This window comes from Aotus nancymaae, unplaced genomic scaffold, assembly GCF_030222135.1.
Source record: "Aotus nancymaae isolate 86718 unplaced genomic scaffold, 86718_ANA_hifiasm-v0.15.2.pri h1tg000016l, whole genome shotgun sequence".
Lineage (NCBI taxonomy): Eukaryota > Metazoa > Chordata > Mammalia > Primates > Aotidae > Aotus > Aotus nancymaae.
This window is the reverse complement of record NW_026988428.1, coordinates 40,890,685-40,916,190: the sequence shown is the minus strand read 5'-3', so window position 1 is coordinate 40,916,190 and position 25,506 is coordinate 40,890,685. Positions and strand designations below refer to the sequence as shown.

At 43.3% G+C, this 25,506-nt stretch overlaps 1 protein-coding gene across 31 annotated transcripts in view; it reads left to right on the top strand.

Moving 5' to 3' along the window:
* The window catches only part of R3HDM2 (R3H domain containing 2), a 190,692-nt gene that overhangs the window by 146,420 nt on the left and 18,766 nt on the right, over positions 1-25,506 (top strand). For 12 of the 31 annotated variants that reach the window (XM_064377262.1, XM_064377256.1, XM_021675292.2 and 9 more), the window contains 7 exons: positions 228-336; positions 3,056-3,151; positions 6,688-6,719; positions 6,818-6,871; positions 11,328-11,560; positions 14,954-15,123; positions 24,948-25,049. In XM_064377262.1, the coding sequence (XP_064233332.1) occupies positions 228-336; positions 3,056-3,151; positions 6,688-6,719; positions 6,818-6,871; positions 11,328-11,560; positions 14,954-15,123; positions 24,948-25,049 (796 nt within the window). The remainder of the gene's footprint in view (positions 1-227; positions 337-3,055; positions 3,152-6,687; positions 6,720-6,817; positions 6,872-11,327; positions 11,561-14,953; positions 15,124-24,947; positions 25,050-25,506) is intronic. The other 19 variants (XM_021675300.2, XM_064377270.1, XM_021675302.2 and 16 more) reach the window with 8 other exon arrangements.

Sequence of the window (25,506 nt, the reverse complement as noted above, 5' to 3'; positions counted from 1 at the left end):
TATGGAGGAAGAGACAGATATAACTGTGGAGGAAGAGAAGTTATAAATGTATAAAGAACAGACCCTGAGGATTTCATTAAAACCTGCATGAAACTTTTTTGATTTCTTACTCCAGAAATTCCCTGAATGTGAGGTGTATAATTTAGGAGAGCTGTACCTAGTAGGTCTGCTTCCTAACAAAAGGGTCTTTGTCCTCCTTTCCTTTCACAATTCTTTCCAAATCTCAGCCCTGAACAGAGGTTCTCAGAACATATCAAGGATGAGAAGAATACAGAATTTCAGCAGAGGTTCATTCTCAAGAGAGATGATGCCAGTATGGACCGAGATGATAACCAGGTGAAGAATGGAAAGGGGTGGGCCTATAGAGAGAGACTGCAGTAAGAGAAACTGGGAAGGGAGAAGAATTTTTGTGGGGTGGAGAAAACTCAAAATATCTTAGTACAGAGAAATGTATTGAGCTATACTGAGTTGGCTTTGGCTTAGTGTTGAGGACTGTATATTTGTTGAACTGGACGCCACCTTCTTAGCCCCAGAGAGACATGGTGCTGAGGTTTGCTAGGTGATCTCATTTGGTCTGGAACTCCTTGGGTCTGCCACTGACTTCTAACACCACATCATTTTGGATAAAGCAAGGTGATCCCTGCCTCAGCCTTGATCCAACTGTTGGTTTCATTCTTTTTTTTTTTCTTTAATAGTTAGGGATTTCTTTGGGAACCACAAAAAGCTACTTTGTCCCACTTCAACTCTTATCCTAGCTTAGGGCTAGCCTTGAACTGGCAAAGTTGTGATCTAATTTACCCAATTATAAAGGTGTTTCTGATCCCTTCCTACAAACTCCTTAATCTTTTTTCAACTCCTTCCACCAAGGTGAGTGAGTTAATTTGACATTTGATCCTGGGAACCTCAGACAGATCCCCTTTGTGATCCACTGCTGTGGGAATAAGAAGTGAACAACCTATCCCATCCCTTTAAATGGGCCTGACTATTGCTTTGACCTCAAGCCTACCCTTTAGATAGTAAGTGATTATTTTGGGGTTAGCTAAGAAGAAGGTTTAGATCCAGCTTGGCCTCCAAAAGGAATTAGATTTGAAGAGTGTGGTTGGGTAGAGCCTATATGAATCTTGCTAATTAATAACTATAATAACATCTTACCTCTAGTGTTAAAATTAGTTTTCTTGGGATATTGTATGGTCTTGAGACCAGGACCTTTCCTGCTTGCTACTTGAGTATTTGAGGGAGTCCTTTTGAGAAAAGTGCCATTATCTATTGTGGACAAACATGCTGGGACTGATTGAAAACAAAGAAACATACAAAGAGACAAATAAAATTTTTAAAAATGAGAAAGAGCCTTTCCATCCTGATGCCCTTCTCCATTTTCCTAAACCCTTTTTCTGTGGATCAGGAATTATTCAGGCCTAGAGGGACACTGGGGCAAAGTGGAGTCTGTCCCTATTGTGAACTTTTCATCTCTCAGCTTCAGGCTTGATCCATAATAGGGTTTTTCCTGTCTTTCTCTCTGTGATGCTAATAATAAGCATAATAATTACTATCTTACTGAGTGTTTTCCCTGAACTAGGCTGTGTTCTAAACACATTGTATGCATTATCTCTTTTAATCCTCTTCACAACCCAATGCCATGGGGGTTATTATCCCCACTTTACATATAAGAAAACTGAGGCTAAGAGATGTTAAGTTATTTGCCTAAAGTTGTATTACTGGGAGGTGGCAGAGCTGAGATTCTGCCTGACCTCAAAGCCCGTTATGTTCTTTCTCCTTTGCCATTGGTTTACCTAGGGGCTGAGGACAATATAGCTCCTTGAGGTCCTGTGTCTTCTTGAAATAGAATTTATAAAAGGATATTTGGTAGAATTTAGGTTCTTGAAGCTAATGAGAACTAAATCTAGGCAAGATTGATATTCTTGAAGTTATGACTACTTTTGGAGATTAGTAAAGGTCAGGAAGACCAGCCTAGAGCAGCAGTCTCCTTAGTTGCTTCATGTGAAGCTTTCAAAGCCTCTGAAGTGGAAGTCAGAATCTTTTATAACCTGGTGACATTGACTTGATGAGTTTTCTCCCTTGGAACTCCTTGCCTTCAAGAGCAGTATGGAAAAGGACACTCTATTACACCCTACCCTGGAAAGTGTTCACCAATTGCAGGCTAAGAGAGGGACGAGTGATGAGGATTTAGATGGTAGGCTAGTCAGAGGTGGTGATCTGCCCAGCCATCCCTTCTGGTTACCTCACTACATTTTCTAGAGAATGTAAGGTTCTCTGTCCTCCATTTCCTTCTTTTCCTTGTCTATCTCTGTCTCTCCCCTTCCTCCACTGTACTTACTTCTCTTCCTTTCTCTGTCCTTTCTTTCTATTCTGTTCTCCTTTTCTTTATCTTTGTGTTGCTCTGTTCTCTTTCTTCTTTATTTCTGTAATTTGTCTCTCCCCTTCCCCACCTCCAGTTAATACAGTTAAGATGGGGAAAAAAGTGTTTAGGCTTTGAGTTTAGCTTCACCCTTGGGATTCATTACCAAGGCCCTCTTTGCTGAGCTGTGTGATTTGGGTCTTCAGGCCATGGCATTAGTAACTAAAGAAGGAATAATGCCATGTGCTAGTTCTGTAAACCTCCTCCTCTACTTTCAGCTCTGCTAAACACCTGTTTCTTCTCCCTCTCCAGCTTCCTTCTGTCCTTTGCTTTCCCTCTAAAGCAGTGTTGTTCTTTTTCCCAGGGCTATTTTCTCGATCTTTACGGATTGGAGGCTACCTGATTATTAGAGGGAAGCAACCCAGTCCTTGTAAATAGTTGTTATTCTTGATCATGAGGGGGTGGGCAGGGTGGGGAGATGGAGAGTCCCCAGCCATCCAGAAAACCTGATCTCCCAAACTGCATGGTCAGATGTACCCAGTGAAACCTCTCCAGGACTGGAAATTTTATTCTTTTTTTTTTTTTTTCCATTTTTTTGATGGCAACTATAAACTTTCCCGGTTTCTCTTCCTTGCTGGTGTGCAGTGAGCTTGCAGTACGAGGAGAACTTAACTAGCTTAATTCTGCTCATCGATCTAGATCAGAGTTCCATTGCAGGATGGAAGGAGGAGCAAGTCAATAGAAGAGAGAGAGGAGGAATATCAAAGGGTCCGAGAGAGAATATTTGCCCGAGAGGTAAGTGTAGCATCTGAGAGTTGTCAGCCCATAGCTTTTAGCTCTTAATCTTTGGAACTGTGAATGGAATGAACCCTCCACAAATGTTATTGGGTTTGTTTGTTTGTTTTAACCAACATCAGCCAACCCCAGATATGATCTCTAAAACTAAATGTGGCTTATTGGGAAGCTGCAGACTTTCACTTGTATTATTTTCAATACATTCTGCCATATGGTATACAAAGAGAACTAAAACTTGGAGTGGCTGAATTTGGTAAATTTGCTAGACTGAAAATAGAAATGGTTTTGGCAGGGTCTGAATCTTGCCTGTAAAACCCTCCTCCTGCTTACCTACCTCTTTCACTCCCTCTATCCATTTTAGGCATCTTTGCTTCTAAGTGGAAGACATAGTGTTCACACAGGCTATACATTCATCTTGTTTGACCAGCCTCATTTTTAGGATATGTTGGCGATAGTTAGAGCATAGGTCTGGCATCCATCCTCTGTGAGCTCCACATTCTACATGCATAGAGAGTACCACTATTCCCTCCAGTCTCTACCTGAAAAGGAAGTCTCTTTCTTCCTATATTTCTTACCTTGCTTCCTACAACAGGACTACCTCCTAGGGCTAAAAGCCAACATGAATCAGTTTAGGCAACGTTTTTCTTAAATGTGTCGGCCATATCAAATATACTTGGTACCCCTGTATCTGGTTGCCTTTGCCTACCAGATTGAAGAGAAGAAGAGCAGAAATTCAGTAAAGGTTGTGGGGTACAAGAGGGAAACAAATCTCCAGAAAATGTAGGATCCAAATATGAGCACCATCTCACAATCACATGAGTAACAAAGAGGGAAAGCCAGTCTCCCTTCACTGTCAAAAGATGGTCAGGGTTTTCTTTGTTTTTTGTTTTTTTTGGAGATAGGGTCTCATTTTGTCACCCAGGCTGCAGTGCAGTGACACAGTCACAGCTCACTGCAGCCTCGACTTCCTGCTCTCAAGCGATCCTCTTGCCTTAGCCTCCTGAGTATCTGGGATGCAGGTACGCACCACCACGCCTGGTTAATTTTTTTATTTTTTGTAGAATGGGTTCTCACTATGTTGCCCACACTGATCTCAAACTCCTGGGCTCAAGTGATCCTTCTGCCTCAGCCTCCTAAAGTACTGGGATCACAGGCATGAGCCACTGTGCCTGGCAAAAGATTATCAGTTTTAATGAATATACTTAGATGAACACTAGTCTCCTCCCATTCCCCCATTCTCCCCTTTCTCACAAGGGGGGTAGGGGAATATGTATGTGTGTATATATATATATATATTTTTTTTTTTTTCATCATCATTAGTTTAGAAAAATACTATCACCAACTAAAAACTGAACAACTCTATGTACTTGCTCCATTGTTTCAGAGATCCTCACTGGGAACTGATAATACAACACACCTTCTGGCTCAGAGTCCAAGGAGAAGGAATCTTCTTACCTTCTATTATGTAGACTTCCATTTTGACTCAGAAAAGTCCATCTTCCAAATTATTCAACCATAGCCCAAAGAGAGTTCTCTACCTTTACCTACAAACCAGTGGGTAGAATGAGAGGAGAGATGTCATTTGTACATGGCTGTGGCCAGGGATGACCACCTAAATTGTGTAAGATACAGGTTGGTGGATAATAGTAACAAGCACTGGCTGGGCATGGTAGCTCACACCTGTAATCCCAGCACTTTGGGAGGCCGAGGTGGGTGGATCACCTGAGGTCAGGAGTTCGAGACCAGCCTGACCAACATGGAGAAAAACCCCATCTCTACAAAAATATAAAATTAGTCGGGTGTGGTGGTGCATGCCTATAAAACCCAGCTGCTTGGGAGGCTGAAGCAGGAGAATCACTTGAACCTGGGAGGCAGAGGTTGCAGTAAGCCGAGATCGTTCCATTGCACTCCAGCCTAGGCGACAAGAGCGAAACTCTGTCTCAAAAAAAAAAAAAAAAAAAAAAAGTAGCAAGCACTTATATAGCACTTACTGTCTTTTAGGCATTGTTCTCAGTACTTGATATAGATTAACTCAGTCCTTATACTAGGCATATGAAGTAGCTTACGTTATTTTCCCCATTTTATAAATGTGGAACTAAGGCACATAAAGGTTAAACAACCATGTGAGGTCACACTGCTAGTTAGCAAAAGAGCTAAGTATTTGAATTCAGCCTGACTCCAGAGTCTATGCTCTTAACCCCTCATGTAAACCACGTCCCAATAGCTTGCTCAGCTCTGGGCTCTTTAGATTAAGAAGTACCAGTGATATTGTAACCTAGCTGACTATCTGTGATGTGTTTCTCTGCTTCACTTACACATGGGAAATGACTGCCCCACTATGACACCCATTAGCAAAGCTACAGATGTTCAGAAAGCACAGGCAATTTATAATAGTGTATTGGAGCTAATTATGTACAACACTGGACTGTATCTACCTACAACCATAACAAAGGCAAAGTTAGCTCTTCTCTTTTTTTCTCCTGATTTCTAATCTTCAAGCCTCTACTAATATATATATTCTTTGTTAGATCCTTGTAGATTTACCACTTTCATTTCAGCACTTTCTAACTCTTGTTGTGGTAGAAGCATCAGGAATCTTAGAAAGTCTAGACAAGGAACTGTGGCCAAAGCTCATCATACTCCAAAGATTCCATGTGGAGAGGAGCCTGGCCAAAGGGAGCTGATTAGGGGTGGAGTTATGGGGCTGAGGATGGGAGCAGGAGGCAGGCCAAAAAGAAAGGAAGTGGCAAGAAGGGTGTTTGGATGGAAATGCTGCTGCTGCAGCCTTCTCTGAAGCCTGAGCTGTATATTGGAAAAGCTGCCCAGCATAGGCTCTGCTCTGCATGGAGCCCACTCTGCTCAGCAGCTGGACACTCTTGGTACATTTTCCTAAAGCTTGGGAATCCACCACAATGCTCACTTCACTCAGCTCAGTGGCTTTGTCAGGAAATGATCCCCAAAGGGAATGTTTCAGGCTTTTAATTTTCTCATTTTTTCTAGGCTCTGAAAGTACCTGCTTCCCCAATATCCCACCCTCCCTGGGTCTCAGGTCAGAATGTCTTTCATTTTGGCCAATGTAGAAGACAGAAATGGAAAAGCCATTGAAGATGATTTCCAAAAACAAAGTTTCTTTCTCTTGTCTCCCTCTTCCCTTCCTTTGAACACACTCTTTGGGACCAAGGCATCAATTATTATTCTCAGCTTACCTTTAGAACAATAAATTTAGAGCTAAAAAGGAAATAATAATTAGGTTAATATTTTCCTCTTCCTCCTTTTCACACTCCTGCCTTTATCAGCCTCTTTTTTAAAACACTCTATCAGAAGGCTAAAACCACCAAATGCTCTTTCCCATTAAAGGTGAGAAGTCAGATGGGGTATGTGGGTGTGGGTCATCCTGTCCCTGCCCCCTTTCTCCCTGTTGGTGGGGTGAGCTTTGGTTTGAGGACCTTGGGTATTCATAGCATCATGGACATCCTTTTCGGTTATGCCATGCTGTTTTCTTATAAGTTATTTTCCGTTTTCTCCCCCTCACCTAGACTGGCCAGAACGGATATCTAAATGACATCAGGTTAGTACCACTTAGCATGTTCCCTGCTTCTCATTGAGCTTTGACAGTGAGGTTAATATAATCCTGTAATGATGCTTTTCTTTGATGTTAACCAACAGACTCTCCAAAGAAGCCTTTTCTTCTAGCTCTCACAAGAGAAGGCAGATTTTTAGGTACCTCTGTGTGATCTATATCTCTCTTTTTTATTTTTATTTTGTTTTGCTGTAATCTTTTCAGCAGAGTGGGTTTGCTCCATGCATGGCTGCTTGTGGAATAATTAAATTTGTGGTTTTTGCAACGTTGGATATTTTTCCCTGTTAAAAAAAAATGGCTCCTGCTCAATGACTTTATTTTTATTGTTGCTGATTTCATTTTGAGTCCTAAATAGGTGGTAAAGGGGACCAAATAGGTGTGTCTGGGATAGGTACAGCTTCCTCCCATACATTTGCTGGAATTGGGCATTTTTGAAAGATTCAAATATATTTATGGTAAGGTAAAAGAATGGGTATCTTCTGGCTACCTTTTCTGATTCTATAGAGATGTGTAGACATTATTCCTGACCCAGCATAGGGAGTATTATGTATCTTTAGGAAAAAATAATACATATATATATAGAGAGAGAGAGGGACATATATATGAACACCTCTGTCTATGTAGTTTTCTCTTTGATGCAATGTAATGTTAAGATGGCCTCAGAAAGGACCTAAGGGACCTGTCTGCCTTAGAATGGACTTAAAGTGTGTCCTTCATATGATCATTCATTACTTACTCTGAATGCTGGTGCAACCCATTGTATTAACTTCCCCAGTTCCTAGTGTTCTCCATTTCCCCACAAAGCAGGTATAAGACCCTTTCATTTCAGTCTCTCAGTCCTAACCCAGAGGTTAATACACAGCAGTGGTAAGAGAAACACTACTTTAGGATCTGTTCTGTTACCAACTCATTTTAAGTATATTCTTCCCAGTTTACCAATGGAAAAACTAGAAAATACAGAGAACCTGAGTATTTAACACTAGAATTCAGGTCTAACCGTTTCCAAAGGGTTTCTCTCTTACTGACTGCTAGACTTGATAAGGACTATCTGACTAACTCAGATTTGATATCTCACTCCTTGTGCTCTAGTTGTCCCTTCCCTGTTGTCCTTTCTAAAACTAGCCAAACCATGTAGAAACTGGGATAGTGAGATTTCCCATTCTTGGGGTAGAGGATTTTCCATCTCTTTGAACTCTTTTTTTTCCTAGACTATCCTGCCTGTGGTCCATCTGAAAACCCCAGACAGAGAGGGCCTTACATTGTTGATGGTAGTAGAGATAGAATCCCCCACATTAAAAACAAAAAAAACAAGATTCGTGCTCCACAGTCTACACTTCAGGGTCATAGATCATCCCAGGATAACTGTAAGAAATAGGAGTTTTAAACCAACTCCTATGTGTGAATTAATGCACAGTGGTTTATAGTCACCAGAGTATACTTTATCTGATTGAGTTCTCTCAACATCCTAATTTGGTCAGCTGGTTTACATCTAAGAAAACAAAAGCAGAGAGATTAAGTGGCTAGGCCAAGTTTACATGGCTAATAGTAGCAAAAATGGAGCTGATTCTTTTTTTTGAGACGGAATTTCACTCTTGTCACCCAGGCTGGAGTACAATGGCACGATCTCGGCTCACTGCAACCTCTGCCTCCTGGATTCAAGCGAATCTCCTGTCTCAGCCTCCTGAGTAGCTGGGATTATAGGCACCTGCCAGCACACCAAGCTAGTTTTTGTATTTGTAGTAGAGATGGGGTTTCACCTTGTTGGCCAGACTGGTCTTGAACTGTTGACCTCAGGTGATCTGCCTGTCTTGGCCTCCCAAAGTGCTGGAATTACAGTTGTGAGCCACTGTACTCGGCCAGAGCTGATCCTTTGTTTAGTGTTCTCGTCACTACACCACACCAGCTCTCTACAGATGTCACTCCTTCCTCTTTTAGTAGTGTTCCATTTGGATCCCTAATCCAGATTCACTGGTTAGAATGATGCCCTTATTAGTGCTGTGGAGCATCAGATACATCAAACTGTGTAGATAATAGCTTGAAGGATGTAGTGAGCAGGTACAGACCTTTCTCTCCAGACCTCCTTTTAAGCCACTGGTTTTCAGGCTGAGCTTTGATTGAAGATCTAGGTCATCTGAAATGCAGCATCATGGGCCCTTAAGGGAATAAGTTTTTCCTCTACTTGGATACTAGTCCAGAACGCCAATGATTAGAAGCCGATCTTCTCTGTTGCTTTACGCCTTTCTGGCCCAGTTTATGTTTGTGAAACAAATACCTGTAAACCAAATTCCATCATCCACATTGGCAGTAACTATGGCAACTTCTTAGTTCTTTGGAAGAGTCTGCTCCATTGACAAATAAGCCACAGTGAGGCCTTACTGATGTTTATTGCCACCTCTTCCACAGGCATCTCTACCCATTCCCCAGACCCAATAAGCTGGACTTTTCACCAGCACTAAATTTGCTTGGAAAAACTAATCGGCTCTGATTTTGCATGAATATGAGGTGTGACTGTTCTTTGTCCTTTACCTCCATTTCTCCAACATACACACAACCCAGTCCAGTGCTCAGAATGGAATCTGGGTAGCTTTCCCTAATTATTTTTATTTATAGAGAGGAAATATTGATCTTTTTCCTGCCAAGACTCAACTTAGATTCTCCAGGTCTCAGGGGAGTAGTGTACTAACCCAGGTCAGTCAGAAGATTATCAGGCAGTCTACATTTTGAACGTTCGGTCATCACTATCTTGGGGAAACTGGATTAGTATAAAAGTGCTGCTATAGCTTTCCAAGGTATTTGGTTTAAAGTTGCCTTGTTCACTGCCTACCTCTAGTAGCAAGAGAAAATAAATGGCAGGATTTCTCTAACAGATAGTAAAGTGTTTGACTTCAGTGGAAAAGGCCTTCAGGACTTGTCTTGCAAAATTCAAGCTCTGTTGTCTAATGAGCAGCCTCATCTATTGCAACTGCTGTATCCCTGTACCCCACAAACACATGCATTTTTGTTGAGTCATCTTAGTATACTTGCCTTTGTCCATTGAGATGTAGCTATTGTCTCTCACTTCAGGTGTGGTTCTGTTCCTGGAGAGTCCCTAACTTATACTTCTTTCTTGTTTCCCATTCTACTTCTGATATTCCAAAGGAAAGGGATAAAGCTTTGGAGAAACAGGAATTTTAAAAAATTCTCTAACTATATAGAGAGAGAAGCATTTAAGTGCTTACACACACACATACACTCTCACTCACTCACTCTTGGTGTTGCAGAGAAGAATCAGCATGTTCCTAACCAGTTGTGCCAGTGTATTCTTAGCCCATTGTGACTGGCTTCACTAAAACCTAAAAGAAGGACCCTAGCATGTATTTTGCCCCTTTTTCCTACAGTACCTTTGGAGTAGGTATTCTAATAAAGAAAGCTGTTTTCTTTAATATTAATGCCCTTAAGAAAAATACCTTTCTCTATTAAAGTAACTCTGAGCCTAGTGCCTTTGGAGCCAATGGGATTGGAATGGGGTTTTCTATTTGCTTTTGATGGGATGGTGGTAAAAAGGAGGGAGCCCAAACTACAATGATTTTTTTGCTTAATTATTCCTCGGTATACATACCAAAATATTTGTAATTGTTGCTATTTGGTTTTCTTAGATCACTAGTTGTTGGGGATGTGGGGTATGAAAGAAAAATTACTGGTTAAGAAGTAGTGAGAGCTCAACAAGACAGAGTTTTCAGGCCAACCTGCCTATCTTGAGTCATACAGCTGTTAATAATCATAGACAGTATTATAACATCAAAATAACCCTGGTGTTTTCAGGGCCAAATACAAGAGGGAAAACCCCTTTTCTTAACAGTTTTGGTTAGGAAAATAGGATTATGAATATGAAGACAACTAGGCACAGTCAACTCCCCTGCTCCTTGCCATTCTGAGTCCCAAGAGCGTATTTACTGAGGACTTCAGCCCTTAGAGATCCTGAAACCAATTGTCCACAGAGAGTAACATGGCATTTCCACAAAACAGGTTGGATCAATCCTAGACTACCAAACGGAGTTTTCCACAGTGCCCTTTTAGTCCACTATACCCTTGCAACTCCTGGAAAGGTGGCCATAAGCAGCACCTCTGCTGGCTTAGACGTGTTATGTGGAAGACCTGTTGTGGGATTTATCCATGTCATTGGCTACTCCTGCCTTTTAGCAATAGCAACTTCTAGGAGTCCTTTTATTTTAAGAACTTTCAGAAGGAACTGGTACCCCTCTGTTCCCCATTATTTCCTGCATGTGTGGGATTCCCCTCAGAGGGTAGTGAAGAGACCACAGCCAATCTCAGCATCATGTATATGGTTTCCCATCCACCTCTGGTCTGATGTATTAAATTAGTTGCAAGTGCACTGTCTTCCAGATTTGGCTCTGTGTTCTTTGTTAGTGTACTGGATCTTGTTCTGTCTGCTCCCATCAACTCTTGGTTGGCCAGCCAACTAACAATAAGTCAGTGTCCATCCTCCCTTTAATTCTTACCCATTCTTTGTTATTGAGAGAATAGAAATGAACTATCTCCTAGCCTTTCTGCTGAAGTGGTGGGTGGGGGGTGCTCTGACCACTATTGTCTCTGCAGGGGGAACCGTGAAGGGCTGAGCCGCACCTCAAGCAGCCGCCAGAGCAGCACAGACAGCGAACTCAAATCCCTGGAGCCACGACCTTGGAGCAGCACAGACTCTGATGGCTCTGTCCGGAGCATGCGACCCCCTGTCACCAAAGCCAGCAGCTTCAGTGGAATCTCTATCCTTACCCGAGGTGACAGCATTGGCAGCAGTAAAGGCAGCAGTGCAGGAAGGATCTCCAGGCCAGGTATGACAGCTTCTTTCCTTCCATGTCATTCCCATGCCTTCTTGCTTGTCTCATGTGAAACATCACTGATACTTACTTTTTTTTTTTTTTTTTTTTGAGACAGAGTCTCCTGTGTTGCCCAAGCTAGAGCACAGTGGTGCAATCTCAGCTTACTGCAACCTCCACCATCCGAGTTCAAGCGATTCTCCTGCCTCAGCCTCCTGAGTAGCTGGGATTACAGGCTTGTGCCATCACACCTGGCTAATTTTTGTATTTTTAGTAAAGATGGGGTTTTACCATGTTGGCCAGGCTGGTCTCGAACTCCTGACCTGAGGTGATCTGCCTGCCTCGGCCTCCCAAAGTGCTGGGATTACAGGCGTGAGCCACTGCGCCCAGCCCATATTTACTTTTAATAAAACATTTGTCTCGGCTGGGCATGGTGGCTCACGCCTGTAATCCTAGTACTTTGGGAGGCTGAGACTGGTGGATCACCTGAAGTCAGAATTTCTAGACCAGCCTGGCCAACATGGTGAAACCCTGTCTCTACTAAAAATACAGAATTAGCCGGGCATGATAGCAGGTGCTTGTAATCCCAACTACTCAGGAGGCTGAGGCAGGAGAATCACTTGAACCCGGGAATCAGAAGTTGCACTGAGCCAAGACCATTGCCATTGCACTCCAGCCTGGGCAGCAAGAGCGAAACTCCATCTCAAAAATAAATAAACAAACAAACAAAACATTTGTCCCAATATAGTTTCCTGGAAACCTAATATACCCAGGGGAAGGGAAATTTGAATTTTGGATCCAATGTCCTTGCTTGGATTTAGTCTTCCTCATTTTCTTTTAAACCTTTTTTGCTTTCAAACTTTTTTTTTTTTTTGAGAAAAAAGATTGATTGGTATTAGATTATTTTCTCTGATTTTGAACTAAGGTGGGACATCCATATTAGCCCAGGTTCAGGTTATATACTAAGATGAAAATGATAGCCACTTTCATTTTGTGACCCTTGAGATTATAGAGGCTTTGTAGAGCAGAGGGAGTCCTTAAGAGTTTAATTGTTTGTAATTAATTGATACCAGCCAATAGGCTAGAATTTAGAGGAATGCTACTATGGCTGCTTCTCTGGAGCTCAGTCAGTGGAAAGGAGTGGACACTCCTATGTTCCGCATGAAAGCTCTGTAACCACCTGTCAGCTCTCCTGCTATAAAACCTCCATCTATCTGTTCCTGCTGCACTCTTAGCAGAAGGGCATTTAAACCTCTATTTTATCCTCCTCGCGTTGAAGAATTGCTTGAATCTCATCCCAGAAGTTCTGTAGTTATCCTTAGAAGACATCAGTAGGGCTGAAGATTTTGCCTCTGACCCCTAGGTCTCTGCTGCCCTTCTCTGTTACCCCCTTTCTAATCCCACTGCCTCAGCCTTTATCCAGGCCTTTGTTTTCTTTTATGTAACTATGACACTAGCTCCCAAGCTGATATCCCTACTCCATTCTCAGCTCTTTTTATTGATTTTTTTTTTTTTTTCACTTTTTCAAGAGTCAGGGTCTTGCTATCGTCCAGACCTTAGTGCAGTGGCACCATCATAGCTTACTGCAGCCTTGAACTCCTAGGCCCAAGTGATCCTTCCACCTCAGACACCCAACTAGCTGGGATTACAGAAGTGAGCCACTGCACCTGGCTGCTTAGCCCTTTTTAGAGCCAGTTTGCCAATCTAAAACAGATCTAAACACGTCAGTACTCTTTTAAAAATGTTCATTTCTGCATCATCACCTGCATAAAATCCAAACTACTTAATATAGCATAACTTCCTGACTCCAGTTTGCCATTGCAGTCTCATTTCCAGATCTTTCCTTCTCCAGCCCTCCAACTATTTCTTGAATATGGCATTGGCTTTGTTCCCTCTTGGTCTCACAAGCATCTGTCATTCTTCAACTCCAGCTTTCTTGCCGACCCCTCTTTAAATCCTTTCCTGACCCTCCCAGGAGTTTTTGCTTCCTCATCTTTGCTTTCATACAACTGTCAGTATCAGTGATGTATTCCTTATCCTTATCAGATTATAATTATCGTGTGGATGTCTATCTCCTATCAGAAGTTCTTGCGCTGTTGGCCGGGCATGGTGGCTCACACCTGTAATCCTAGCACTCTGGGAGGGCAAGGCAAGCAGATCACTTGAGGCCAGGAGTTCAAAACCAGCCTGGCCAGCATGATGAAAGCTTGTCTCTACCAAAATAAAAATTAGCTGGGCATGGTGCTTGTAATCCTAGCTACTTGGAAGGCTAAGGCAGAAGAATCGCTTGAACCTGGGAAGCAAAGGCTGCAGTGAGCCAAGATGGTGCCATTGCACTCCAGCCTGGGCAACAGAGTGAGACCCTGTCTCAAAAAAAGAAGAAAGTTTCTGTGCTGTTAAGGGCAAGGACTGTGTTTCACTCACCTTTATGTCTTCAGTTCATTATACAGTACCTGGCACATAGTAGATATTCAATAAAAGTGTGTTGTGTTGAATGTGTTCATGCCTTGGAGAGCCTAGAAGTGGGAAAAACAGTTGGATAAAGGAAAGGTTGTGTGTATGCATGTGCCCATGTGTGTGCTTGAAGTTTTCTCAGCACCTTTTTTTGAGGGGGGACAGAGTCTCACTTTTGGCGCCCAGGCTCGAGTGCAATGAAGCAATCTGGGCTCACTGCAACCTCCACCCACCAGGTTCAAGTGATTCTACTGCCTCAGCCTCCCAGGTAGCTGGGATTACAGGCGCCTGCCCCAATACCAGGCTAATTTTTGTATTTTTAGTAGAGATGGGGTTTCACCATGTTGGTCAGGCTAGTCTCTAACTACTGACCACAGGTGATCCATCCGCCTCAGCCTCCCAAAGTGCTGGGATTATAGGTGTGAGCCACCGCGCCTATCCCTCAGCAACTTTTATAAGAGATGTTGCAAATTGAGAAGAAAGCAAAGAGAAGACAGATTCCCCACCCACCCCCACCGCCCAGCAAAAAGACCAATCTCTTAAGAGACCAAAAATCTATGCCTTCCCAGGAAGTAAGCATTCGTGTTTTCAGCTATCTAAGTGTGATGAACAGATTCCAGGCACTTCAGGAGAGGTGCTTCAGCAGCCTCACATTTTGTTCAGTTTTATAACCAAACATTGATAGTCAAGGTGGTTCCTGTCCCTAGGGAGCAGAGAAGCCTGCTAAGATGAGGACTTGCATCATCTAGGCAGCTCTAATGCATCTGTGCTTATCTATGAGTCTTCAAAAGACAGTGGGGGAGAAGGAAAAAGGGAATTAAGAGGAAAGTCAAGGAAAAAGAGAATAAAGAGGAAAGTCAAGGAAAAAGTAGAGCCCTCTGACTAAGCCTTCCAGGGATAATGTGTTCGTGGCTTGTGCTTACAACTTTTTGGTGGGTTTCTTCTTTGCCTTAGGTATGGCATTAGGTGCCCCAGAAGTGTGCAACCAGGTCACCTCATCCCAGTCTGTCCGGGGCCTTCTCCCTTGTACTGCCCAGCAGCAACAGCAGCAGCAGCAGCAACTTCCTGCTCTCCCACCCACGCCTCAGCAACAGCCACCCTTGAATAATCACATGATCTCACAGGTGAGTCACCACTCAGTGTCAGAGTCCCCTCCACTCTGATTCAAGCAAGCTTTAGATGTACCGTCATGTCTCTTGTGCTGTAGGTGGCAGGAAGGATCAGTTTTTGGAGACATGCCACTCTCTCCCCCGTTTCTCACTTGTTAGTTATAGGGAAAGAAGAACCCTGGGCAAAGGTTTTACCAAATAACTCTCAGTAGAGTGAGCCTGGGAGTTTTTGCTTTATATTTCTTCCTCTGCCTCCTGAACATTGTCAGTAGACTCTTTTATTTCATACCACATTTGTACTATACCCCATCTCCCTCTATGTTGTGTGTAATTAACAAGGCATTTTTTTCCCATTACATCTACATATGGAACTTGAAAAGATTGTAACTTCCACCATCATCTGACCAACTGTGTGGACCCATAAACACATATTTATGTGTTCAGGTTTGGAGAAAAAAGAAATAACACTCAAGACCCCTGCCATACATATCCCATGAAACACAAAGACTCCATGTTGTCTTTGTTTTCTATGACTCAGAAGGCCTGCATCCTTCTCCTTCCTTTGCTGGACTTGTAGATGTTGATACCAACTAGAGTTTAAGTGAAGTTTTGCATCTCTGGAGACCAGGAAGGTCATCAGCTTAAGAATCAGGTCCTATTCTAAACCAGAAGCTCAGTATTCTATTTATTTAATTTTTTTAAAATTTGGCCGGGCGCAGTGGCTCATGCCTGTAATCCTAGCATTTTGGGAGGCCAAGGTGGGCGGATCACCTGAGGTCCAGAGTTCAAGACTAGGCTGACCAATATGGAGAAACCCTGTCTGTACTAAAAATACAAAAAAATTAGCTGGGTGTGGTGGTGCATGCCTGTAATCCCAGGTACTCAGAAGGCGGAGGCAGGAGAATCACTTGAACCCAGGAGGCGGAGGTTGCGGTGAGCCAAGATCATGCCATTGCACTCTAGCCTGGGCAACAAGAGTGAAACTCCATCTCAAAAAAAAAAAAAATTATTGTTATTATTTTGAGACAGGGTCTTGCTTATGTTGCCCAGGCTGGTCTCAAACTCATGGGCTCAAGTCCTCCCACCACTGTTCCCTAAAGTACTGAGATTACAGGCATGAGTCACCATGCCTGGCCAGCATCATTAAGGTGACTATGTTTAAAAGTCACATTAAGGCTGGGCACATTGGCTCAAGTCTGTAATCCCAGCAGTTTGGGAGGCTGAGGAGGATGGATCACCTGAGGTCAGGAGTTCAAGACCAGCCTGCCCAACATGGTAAAGCCCAGTGTCCACTAAAAATACAAAAATTAGCTGGGTGTGGTGGCAGGCACCTGTAATCCCAGCTACTGGGGGGCTGAGGCAGGAGAATCGCTTGAACCCGGGAGGCAGAGTTTGCAGTGAGCCGAGATCATGCCACTACTCTCCAGCCTGTACAACAGAGTCAGACCCTGTCTCAAAAAAAAAAAAAAGTCACCTTAATACTCGAAGCAGAGCTGTGCTGAGTTCTTCACTTACTCTCTTCTCACATGAATAGAGCTCTTTATGAGGGGAGCCCCATGTTTTATCCTGAAGTATTCTTTAGTAGCTGGAAAGCCCATACGTCTGCAGTCTTTTCTGCTGCAGTTTACATTCTTGTTTCACATCCCAGGCTCCCTCATCTCCCTGCTCATTAGTCCAGCTTGATCTTAGATACATTTCTTCTCTAGATGTAAGAAGCAAGTCCCAAACACTAATACCCCATGAACTAGAAACTGGAGTGGAAACACCCCAGAATGTCCCAGTATTGCCCCATCTCAAATATTGTGAAATGAAGCTGAAATAAAGAACAGTGAGACCTAGGAAATCCTACTTTGTGTCTAAATGTAATTCACATGCAAGTCATTGCAGTCGTCTGTCTAAGTCAGGTCTTTCTATAGTCCTAACTTTCTTGTTCTATCACCATCTACCCCAGTAAGTCTCGTTCACTTCAGTTTACCTTGCTCCCTATTGAAGCATAGTGTGTTATGTGCTTTTCTCTGTGTCTTAATTCAGACCTATAAGTGGGTAAACTGTGCTTCTCCTTCTGCCATCTGCTACTGTGTTTTTGTGTGTGACTTGCTTTTCCAAGGTCCTAATATTTTCCATTTTTTTCCCCTAAAATGTGTATTTTAATAGTCTTGCTCCGTTTTCTCCCTCTTAGTCTCCCATCTGCCTCCACCTTCCACCTATCATCTTATACCTAGAAACAGACAGTAAGAATGGGAGAGGAATAAAGAGCTAAGAGAAGAACCATTTAGGACTAAAATTTATACAGAATGTCCAAGTGACTGGCCCTAAACCCCAATCTTCTACTCAGGTTCTGTACCTGCTACTGAATTGTGAGGGTTAATTGGTCGATCATTGGCATTGACTTATCTCCTGTGGGGAGCGTGGTGGCAGATGAGGTTGGGGTGGTAGGTAATGTTCCCTATGTAATAAGGGAACATTATTTGGTACAGAGATCCCTGTTCCCTTAGAAATTCATTCTTGAGGCCAGGCACGGTGGCTCACGCTTGTAATCCCAGCACTTTGGGAGGTCGAGGCAGGAAGATCACTAGGTCAGGAGTTCCTTACCAACATGGTGAAACCCCATCTCTACTAAACATACAAAAATTAGCCGAGTGTGATAACATGCACCTGTAATCCCAGCTACTTGGGAGGCTGAGGCAGGAGAATCACTTGAATCCGGGAGGTGGACGTTGCAGTGAACCAAGATCACGCCACTGCACTCCAGCCTAGGTGACAGAGCAAGACTCCATCTGGGAAAAAAAAAAAAAAGAAATTTGTTGTTGAGATTAATTGTGATCACTAACTCCAAATGAAAGAATCTTATCCAAGTTTTAGTGTCCTGGAAGCATTTATGGAAACTGCTAAAAATTATCCCACCATTTCACTTTTTCTTCCTCTCTACTTTTTTTTTTTTTAAGACAGAGTCTCACTCTGTCATGAGGCTGGATTGCAGCGTTGCGATCTCAGCTCACTGCAACCTCTGCCTCCTGGGTTCAAGTGATTCTTCTGCCTCAGCCTCCCGAGTAGCTGGGACTACAAGTGCGCACCACCATGCCCAGCTAATTTTTGTATTTTTAGTAAAGACAGGGTTTCACCATGTTGACCACCATCTCTTGACCTTATGATCTGCCCACCTCAGCCTCCCAAAGTGCTAGAATTACAGGCATGAGCCACTGCACCCAGCTATTTCCTCTCTACTTTTTTCACCCTCCCTCTTTATCTTTTTATTCCTCTTCCTACTGCCATCTTCTTTCTTTCTTTTGTTTTATTTTTCCCTGATTGGCTTTCAGCACTGGAGGCTCCCTAGACTGAAGTTGCTGAGCCTGAGAATAATTATTGTTCAGTTTCTCATGGTACATAACAGTGCAAGGATTAAAGAAGTGACCATGTGTGCACACAAGCATCACTATGCTTACACTAAAGCTTTTCCTGTAAAAGAAAAACACTGAGGTGGGTGGGGGGCTAGGGGAGGGATAGCATTAGGAGAAATACCTAATGAAGATGATGGGGCGATGGATGCAGCAAACCACCACCATGGCACTTATATACCTATGTAACAAACCTACATGATCTGCACATGTACCCTAGAACTTACAGTATAATAAATAAATTTAAAACAACAACAACAAAAAAAACCTTTGAGACCAGGTGTGGTAGCTTATGCCTATAAGCCCAGCACTTGGGAAGGCCAAGGAGGTGGATCACTTAAAGCCAGAAGTTCGAGACCAGCCTGACCAACATGGTGAAACGCCATCTCTACTAAAAATACAAAAATTAGCCAGGTGTGTGGTGCACGCCTGTAATCCCAGCTTCTTGGGAGGCTGAGGCATGAGAATCAACTTGAACCTGGGAGGTGGAGGTTGCAGTGAGCTGAGATTGCGCCACTGCACTCCAGCCTGGGCAACACAGTGAGACTCTCAAAAAAAAAAAAAAAAAATGAGCTGGGCTCAGTGGCTCACATCTATAATCCCAGCACTTTGGGAGGCCGAGGCAGGTGGATCACAAGGTGAGGAGTTCGAGACCAGCCTGGCCAACATGGTGAAACTCTGTCTCTACCAAAAATACAAAAATTAGCCAGGCGTGGTGGCGGACGCCTCTCATCCCAGCTCCTTGGGAGGCTGAGGCAGGAAAATTGCTTGAACCTAGGAGGCAGAGGTTGCAGTGAGTCAAGATTGCACCACTGCACTCCAGCCTGGCGACAGAGCGAGACTCCGTCTCAAAAACAAACAAACAAACAAAACTTTGAGGAAGGGTTGTTAACCTTTAACTCTTTAACACAAGGCATTTGCCCCAGGTTTGGGAACAGTACTTACCAAACCATGTTCTTTCCCTTCCTGGCAGGCCTCCTCTGTCTAAGCAGGCCTTCAAATTGTCAGTGAAGCTTATGAAACCAAGGGTGAGGGTGAGGATTAAAGGGCCAGGGGCTCCCATTTGCCCAATTTACTTAAAATGAAATATACTTCTTGAAAAGGAGTTCTCTGGGCCTCCTCTTGTCATCAGGCAACCGAGAGCCAGTGAACAAGCCCAGAATTCACCAGTAGGTGGCAGCCACATCCCTCAGGGCCAGTCTTTTTTTTAATTAATTAATTTTTCCATAAGTTATTGGGGTACAGGTGGCATTTGGTTACATAAATAAGTTCTTTAGTGGTGATTTGTGAGATTTTGGTGCACCCATTACCTGAGCAGTATACACTGCACCCTATTTGTAGTCTTTTATCCCTTGCCCCTCTCCTGCTGTTCCCCCCAAGTCCCCAAAGTCCATTGTATCATTCTTATGCCTTTGAGGATAGCTAAGCTATCCTCATAGCTTAGCTCCCACATATCAATGAGAACGTGTGATGTTTGGTTTTCCATTCCTGAGTTACTTCATTTAGAATAATAGTCTCTAATCTCATCCAGTTTTTTTTCCCATGCAAATGCTGTTAATTCATTCCTTTTTGTGGCTGAGTAGTATTCCATCATATATATATATATATATATATATATATATATATATATATATACCACAGTTTCTTTATCCACTCATTGATTGATGAGCATTTGGGTTTGTTCCACAATTTTGCAATTGTGAATTGTGCTGCTATAAACATGCATGTGCAAGTATCTTTTTTGTATAATGACTTCTTTTCCTCTGAGTAGATACCCAGTAGTGGGATTGCTGGATCAAATGGTAGTTTTTGTTTGTTTGTTTGTTTGTTTGTTTTGAGATGGAGTTTTGGTTTTGTTGCCCAGGCTGGAGTGCAACAGCACGATCTTGGCTCACTGCAACCTCCTGAGTTCAAGTGATTCTCCTGCCTCAGCCCCCTGAGTAGCTGCGATTACAGGCATGTGCCACCATGCCCGGCTAATTTTGTATTTTTAGTAGAGACAGGGTTTCTCCATGTTGGTCAGGTTGGTCTCAAACTCCCGACCTCAGGTGATCCACCTGCCTCAGCCTCCCAAAGTGCTGGGATTATAGGCGTGAGCCACTGCGCCTGGTGGTAGTTCTACTTTTAGTTCTTTAAGGAATCTCCACACTGTTTTCCATAATAGCTGTACTAGTTTACATTCCCACCAGCAGTGTAGAAGTGTTCCCTGATCACTGCATCGCCACCAAGATCTATTGTTTTTTGATTTTTTTGATTATGGCCATCCTTGCAGCAGTAAGATGGTATCACATTGTGGTTTTGATTCGCATTTCCTTGATTATTAGTGATGTTGAGCATTTCTTCAGATGTTTGTTGGCCATTTGTATATCTTCTTTTGAGAACTGTCTATTCATGTCCTTTGCCCACTTTTTGATGGAATTTTTTTTTCTTACTGATTTGTTGGAGTTCGTTTAGATTCTGGATATTTGTCTTTTGTCAGATGTATAGATTGTGAAGATTTTCTACCACTCTGTGGGTTGTTTACTCTGCTGTTTTGTTTTGTTTTTTTCTATGCAAAAGCTCTTTAGTTTAATTAAGTCCAAAATATTCATCTTTGTTTTTATTGCATTTGCTTTTAGGTTCTTGGTCGTGAAATCCTTGCCTAAGCCAATGTCTAGAAAGCTTTTTCGAATGTTATCTTCTAGAATTTTTATAGTTTCAGGTCTTAGGTTTAAGTCCTTAATCCATCTTGAGTTGATTTTTCTATAAGGTGAGAGATGAGAATTCAGTTTCATTCTCCTACATGTAGCTAGCCAGTCATCCCAGCACCATTTGTTGAAGAGGGTGTCCTTTCCCCACTTCACGTTTTTGTTTGCTTTGTCAAAGATCAGTTGGCTATAAGTATTTGGGTTTATTTCTGGGTTCTCTATTCTGTTCCATTGGTTTATGTGCCTATTTTTATACCAGTACCATGCTGTTTTGGTGACTGGCCTTATAGTATAGTTAGAAATCAGAGGCCGGGCGCGGTGGCTCACGCTTATAATCCCAGCACTTTGGGAGGCCGAGGCGGGTGGATCACGAGGTCAAGAGATCGAGACTATCCTGGTCAACAAGGTGAAACCCCATCTCTACTAAAAATACAAAAATTAGCTTGGCATGGTGGCGCGTGCCTGTAATCCCAGCTACTCAGGAGGCTGAGGCAGGAGAATTGCCTGAACCCAGGAGACGGAGGTTGCGGTGAGCCGAGATTGCGCCATTGCACTCCAGCCTGGGTAACAAGAGAGAAACTCCGTCTTAAAAAAAAAAAAAAAAAAAAAAGAAATCAGGTGGTGTGATGCCTCCAGATTTGTTCTTTTTGCTTAGTCTTGGTTTCGCTCTGTGGGCTCTTTCTTGGTTCCATATGAATTTTAGAATTGTTTTTTTCTAATTCCGTGAAGAATGGTGGTGGTATTTTGATGGGGATTGCTTTGAATTTGTAGATTGCTTTTAGCAGTATGGTCATTTTGACAGTATTAATTCTACCTATCCATGAGCATGAGATGTGTTTCTATTTGTTTGTCGTCTATGATTTCTTTCAGCAGTATTTTGTAGTTTTCCATGTAGCGGTCTTTTGACTCCTTGGTTAGGTATATTCCTAAGTATTTTTAAATATAAATTTCCCCATGTTTTTCAGAGCTTCCCTGGCTCTGGAGTTTGACACTGTTCAAGAAGAGAACCGTAGCTGACGATAGCTGTGGAATAACTAAAAAAACAGCACTGATACCTCTGCCCATATCACTGCCCTTCCCCAGTTAGAGGAGGCCTAAGAGGAACATCACTTCTGCATCACTTCTTCTCACTTTACTTTTTTTTTTTTTTTTTTTTGAGACAGAGTTTCGCTCTTGTTACCCAGGCTGGAGTGCAATGGCGCGATCTCGGCTTGCCGCAACCTCCGCCTCCTGGGTTCAGGCAATTCTCCTGCCTCAGCCTCCTGAGTAGCTGGGATTACAGGCACACACCACTGTGCCCAGCTAATTTTTTGTATTTTTAGTAGAGACGGGGTTTCACCATGTTGACCGGGATGGTCTCGATCTCATGACCTTGTGATCCACCTGCCTCGGCCTCCCAAAGTGCTGGGATTACAGGCGTGAGCCACCGCGCCCGGCCTCTCACTTTACTCTTTAGTCACAACTTACAAGTGTGGGGAAAACAGGCACAGTTTTGTTTTGTTTTGTTTGCGACTGACTCTCACTCTGTCACCCAGGCTGGAGTGCAATGGCGTGATTTCAGCTCACTGCAACCTCTGCCTCCCAGGTTCAAGCGATTCTCCTGCCTCAGCCTCCTACAGGCATGCAACCACTATGCCCAGCTAATTGTTGTATTTTTTTGTAGAGAACGGGATTTCACCATGTTGGGCAGGGTAGTCTCAAACTCCTGACCTCAGGTGATCCGCCTGCGTCAGCCTCCCAAAGTGCTGGAATTACAGGCATGAGCCACCGCACTCAGCTATTTTTTTTTTTTTTTTTACCACTTTACTGTCCTTTTTCCCCCAGAATATGTAAGCCCTGAACCAAGATGGGCCCTACCCCCAAAAAATGAAGAGGATTGGGATAATAGAAAATGTGTATGAAAGCCATCGGTATAAGCAGCTAATGCTGAGCATCTTGTCCATCAGTTATAGTTGGAATGCCATTGGCCAACAGAAAATAGGTGTGCCAGTAGAGCTAAGAGTTTATTTTCGGCCAGGCGCGGTGGCTCAACGCCTATAATCCCAGCACTTTGGGATGCTGAGGCGGGTGGATCACAAGGTCAAGAGATCAAGACCATCCTGGTCAACATGGTGAAACCCTGTCTCTACTAAAAATACAAAAATTAGCTGGGCGTGGTAGCACACACCTGTAGTCCCAGCTACTCAGGAGGCTGAGGCGGGAGAATTGCTTGAACCCAGGAGGCGGAGGTTGCGGTAAGCCGAGATCACGCCATTGCACTCCAGCCTGGGTAACAAGAGCGAAACTCAGTCTCAAAAAAAAAAAAAGAGTTTATTTTCAAGGCTACAGCAGCATCTCTCCCAGGTTACACAGTGGAGTCTCAATAATTTTACCTAACCAAAATTACTTACATTTTGTTTAATTCAGATATTGGGTCCTCTGCTGAGACCTCTAAAGTATTCTCCCCTTTGGGGAGTCTTCTAATTCCTGTACTCTGCCTCCTGAACTGTCTCTTCTGTGAAAGAGACTCTGGAGATATGTGGCAGGGGAGGATATTGATACCATGGCCCCACACATCTTAATGCTCTAAATGTGGAGGGAGGAGCCTGTGGAAGGTGCTCAGATAATTCCAATTGACTTCTTCCTTCACCTCCTCCCCACTACTAGAATAGAGTGGACAGAACTTATGTCAGGCAGAACTAGATTTCAATCTCAGCTCTGCCATATTAACTGTGTAAGCCTAGATGAGTGATTTAATTTATCTGAGCCTTTTAAAATTGCAAATACAAGTTATATCTCCCCATAGGATTATTGTGTGAGGCTGTAATGAGACAATGTATGCAATAAGATAATGTATACAAATGTTATTTCCCCCTCTTCCTTACCTCTCTGCTTCTCTCTCATCTCTTCTACCACCAAGGGCTATGACTGGAGAACTGATGAGGTGTTTAAAATGCCTGAAGGGGAAGAAGGGAAGGAAAAAATAATAACTACCCACTAGTTGATTTACAACACTCTATGTTCCTAGTAAACAAATCCTCCTGCTTGAGGCTAGTGAAGGGGGACTGAAGGGACAAAAACTAAAGCTAACCTATTTATATTTTATTCCTAAATCTTCCTTGTTTGCTTGGGGGTGGAGGTGGATTTTTTATATTGCTGTCACAGCCTGGAGGAGCAATCATTGAGTGGAAGGAAGTAGCCAAAAGCAGGCTCAAGCTTGGGTGTTTTTTCCTTCTCTGCCCTTGGGAGGGAGATGATCCTTGTGAATGAGTATGTCCTCCAGGAGAGCTGTGGTGTGAAATCAAGAGAAGCTGAGCCAGACCTTGGATGACCCTTCCTGCAGAAGCAGTGCAGCAATGCAGACAGGAATCCCTTCTCAAGTGGGCAGTCAAGGAGGGTTATGATCATGCTCCCCAGGAATTGTGTGTTCAGAAAAACTGCTTTGGGAAAAGCTGTATTTGGAATCAAACAGCAGACCCTGACCCTGAGAGTCCTCAGATTGCTCACAACAGCTGCAAAGTTCTGAAAAAATGGTTAATGGGGCAGGGAGCGCAGTAGGTCTCTCCTAATAGGAAAGATTGCCTGTTTGTCAAAGAGATGTTAAATCTTCAAGCTGTCCCAGGCTTGGTCACCTACCTGCTCAGCAGTCTTGCTACTTGTGAAATTTCTTCTACGATTATTAACTTTATTGTTCCTTCCCTTTCCCTCCCCATCTCTGCACCCCTCCCCGCCTCTCTTTTCTCTTCCCTTTTCCACGTGCCTCTCTGCTGGTCCACAGCCAGTCCCGGCTCTGCAGCCCTCTCCGCAGCCTGTTCAGTTCTCTCCAAGCTCCTGTCCCCAAGTCCTTCTGCCAGTCTCTCCGCCCCAGCAGTACAACATGGTATAAACTCCATTCCCCTTTTTGTCTTGTCCACGTGTGGCCTGTATCTGTGGGTATGTCGGGGTCAGTCTGTGATGGCCTTGTAAGCATGTTGTGCTTTTGGAGGGCATGTTGAAAGCTATTTCTTCTTGATGGGCCAGCACAGGCTGAACTATACTCCATGTTAATGGCCTCATCGCAGCACATCAATAGATGCTTAAATGTAAGACAGAGGAACACTGTGTTCCACCGAGTTTCAGGACAGAGAATGAAATTGGATGTTGGTATAACCTAGGCTCCTCATCTCTACTGTGTACATCCTAAATCTAATTTGCTCCCTAGGGATGTCTGAGAAATCTAGTTTCTTCTATACAGAATGGTTCTCTATAATATCCTTTAAAAACAAAAACACAGGCCAGGGGTGATGGCTCACGCCTGGAATACCAGCACTTTGGGAGGCCAAGGCGGGTGGATCACC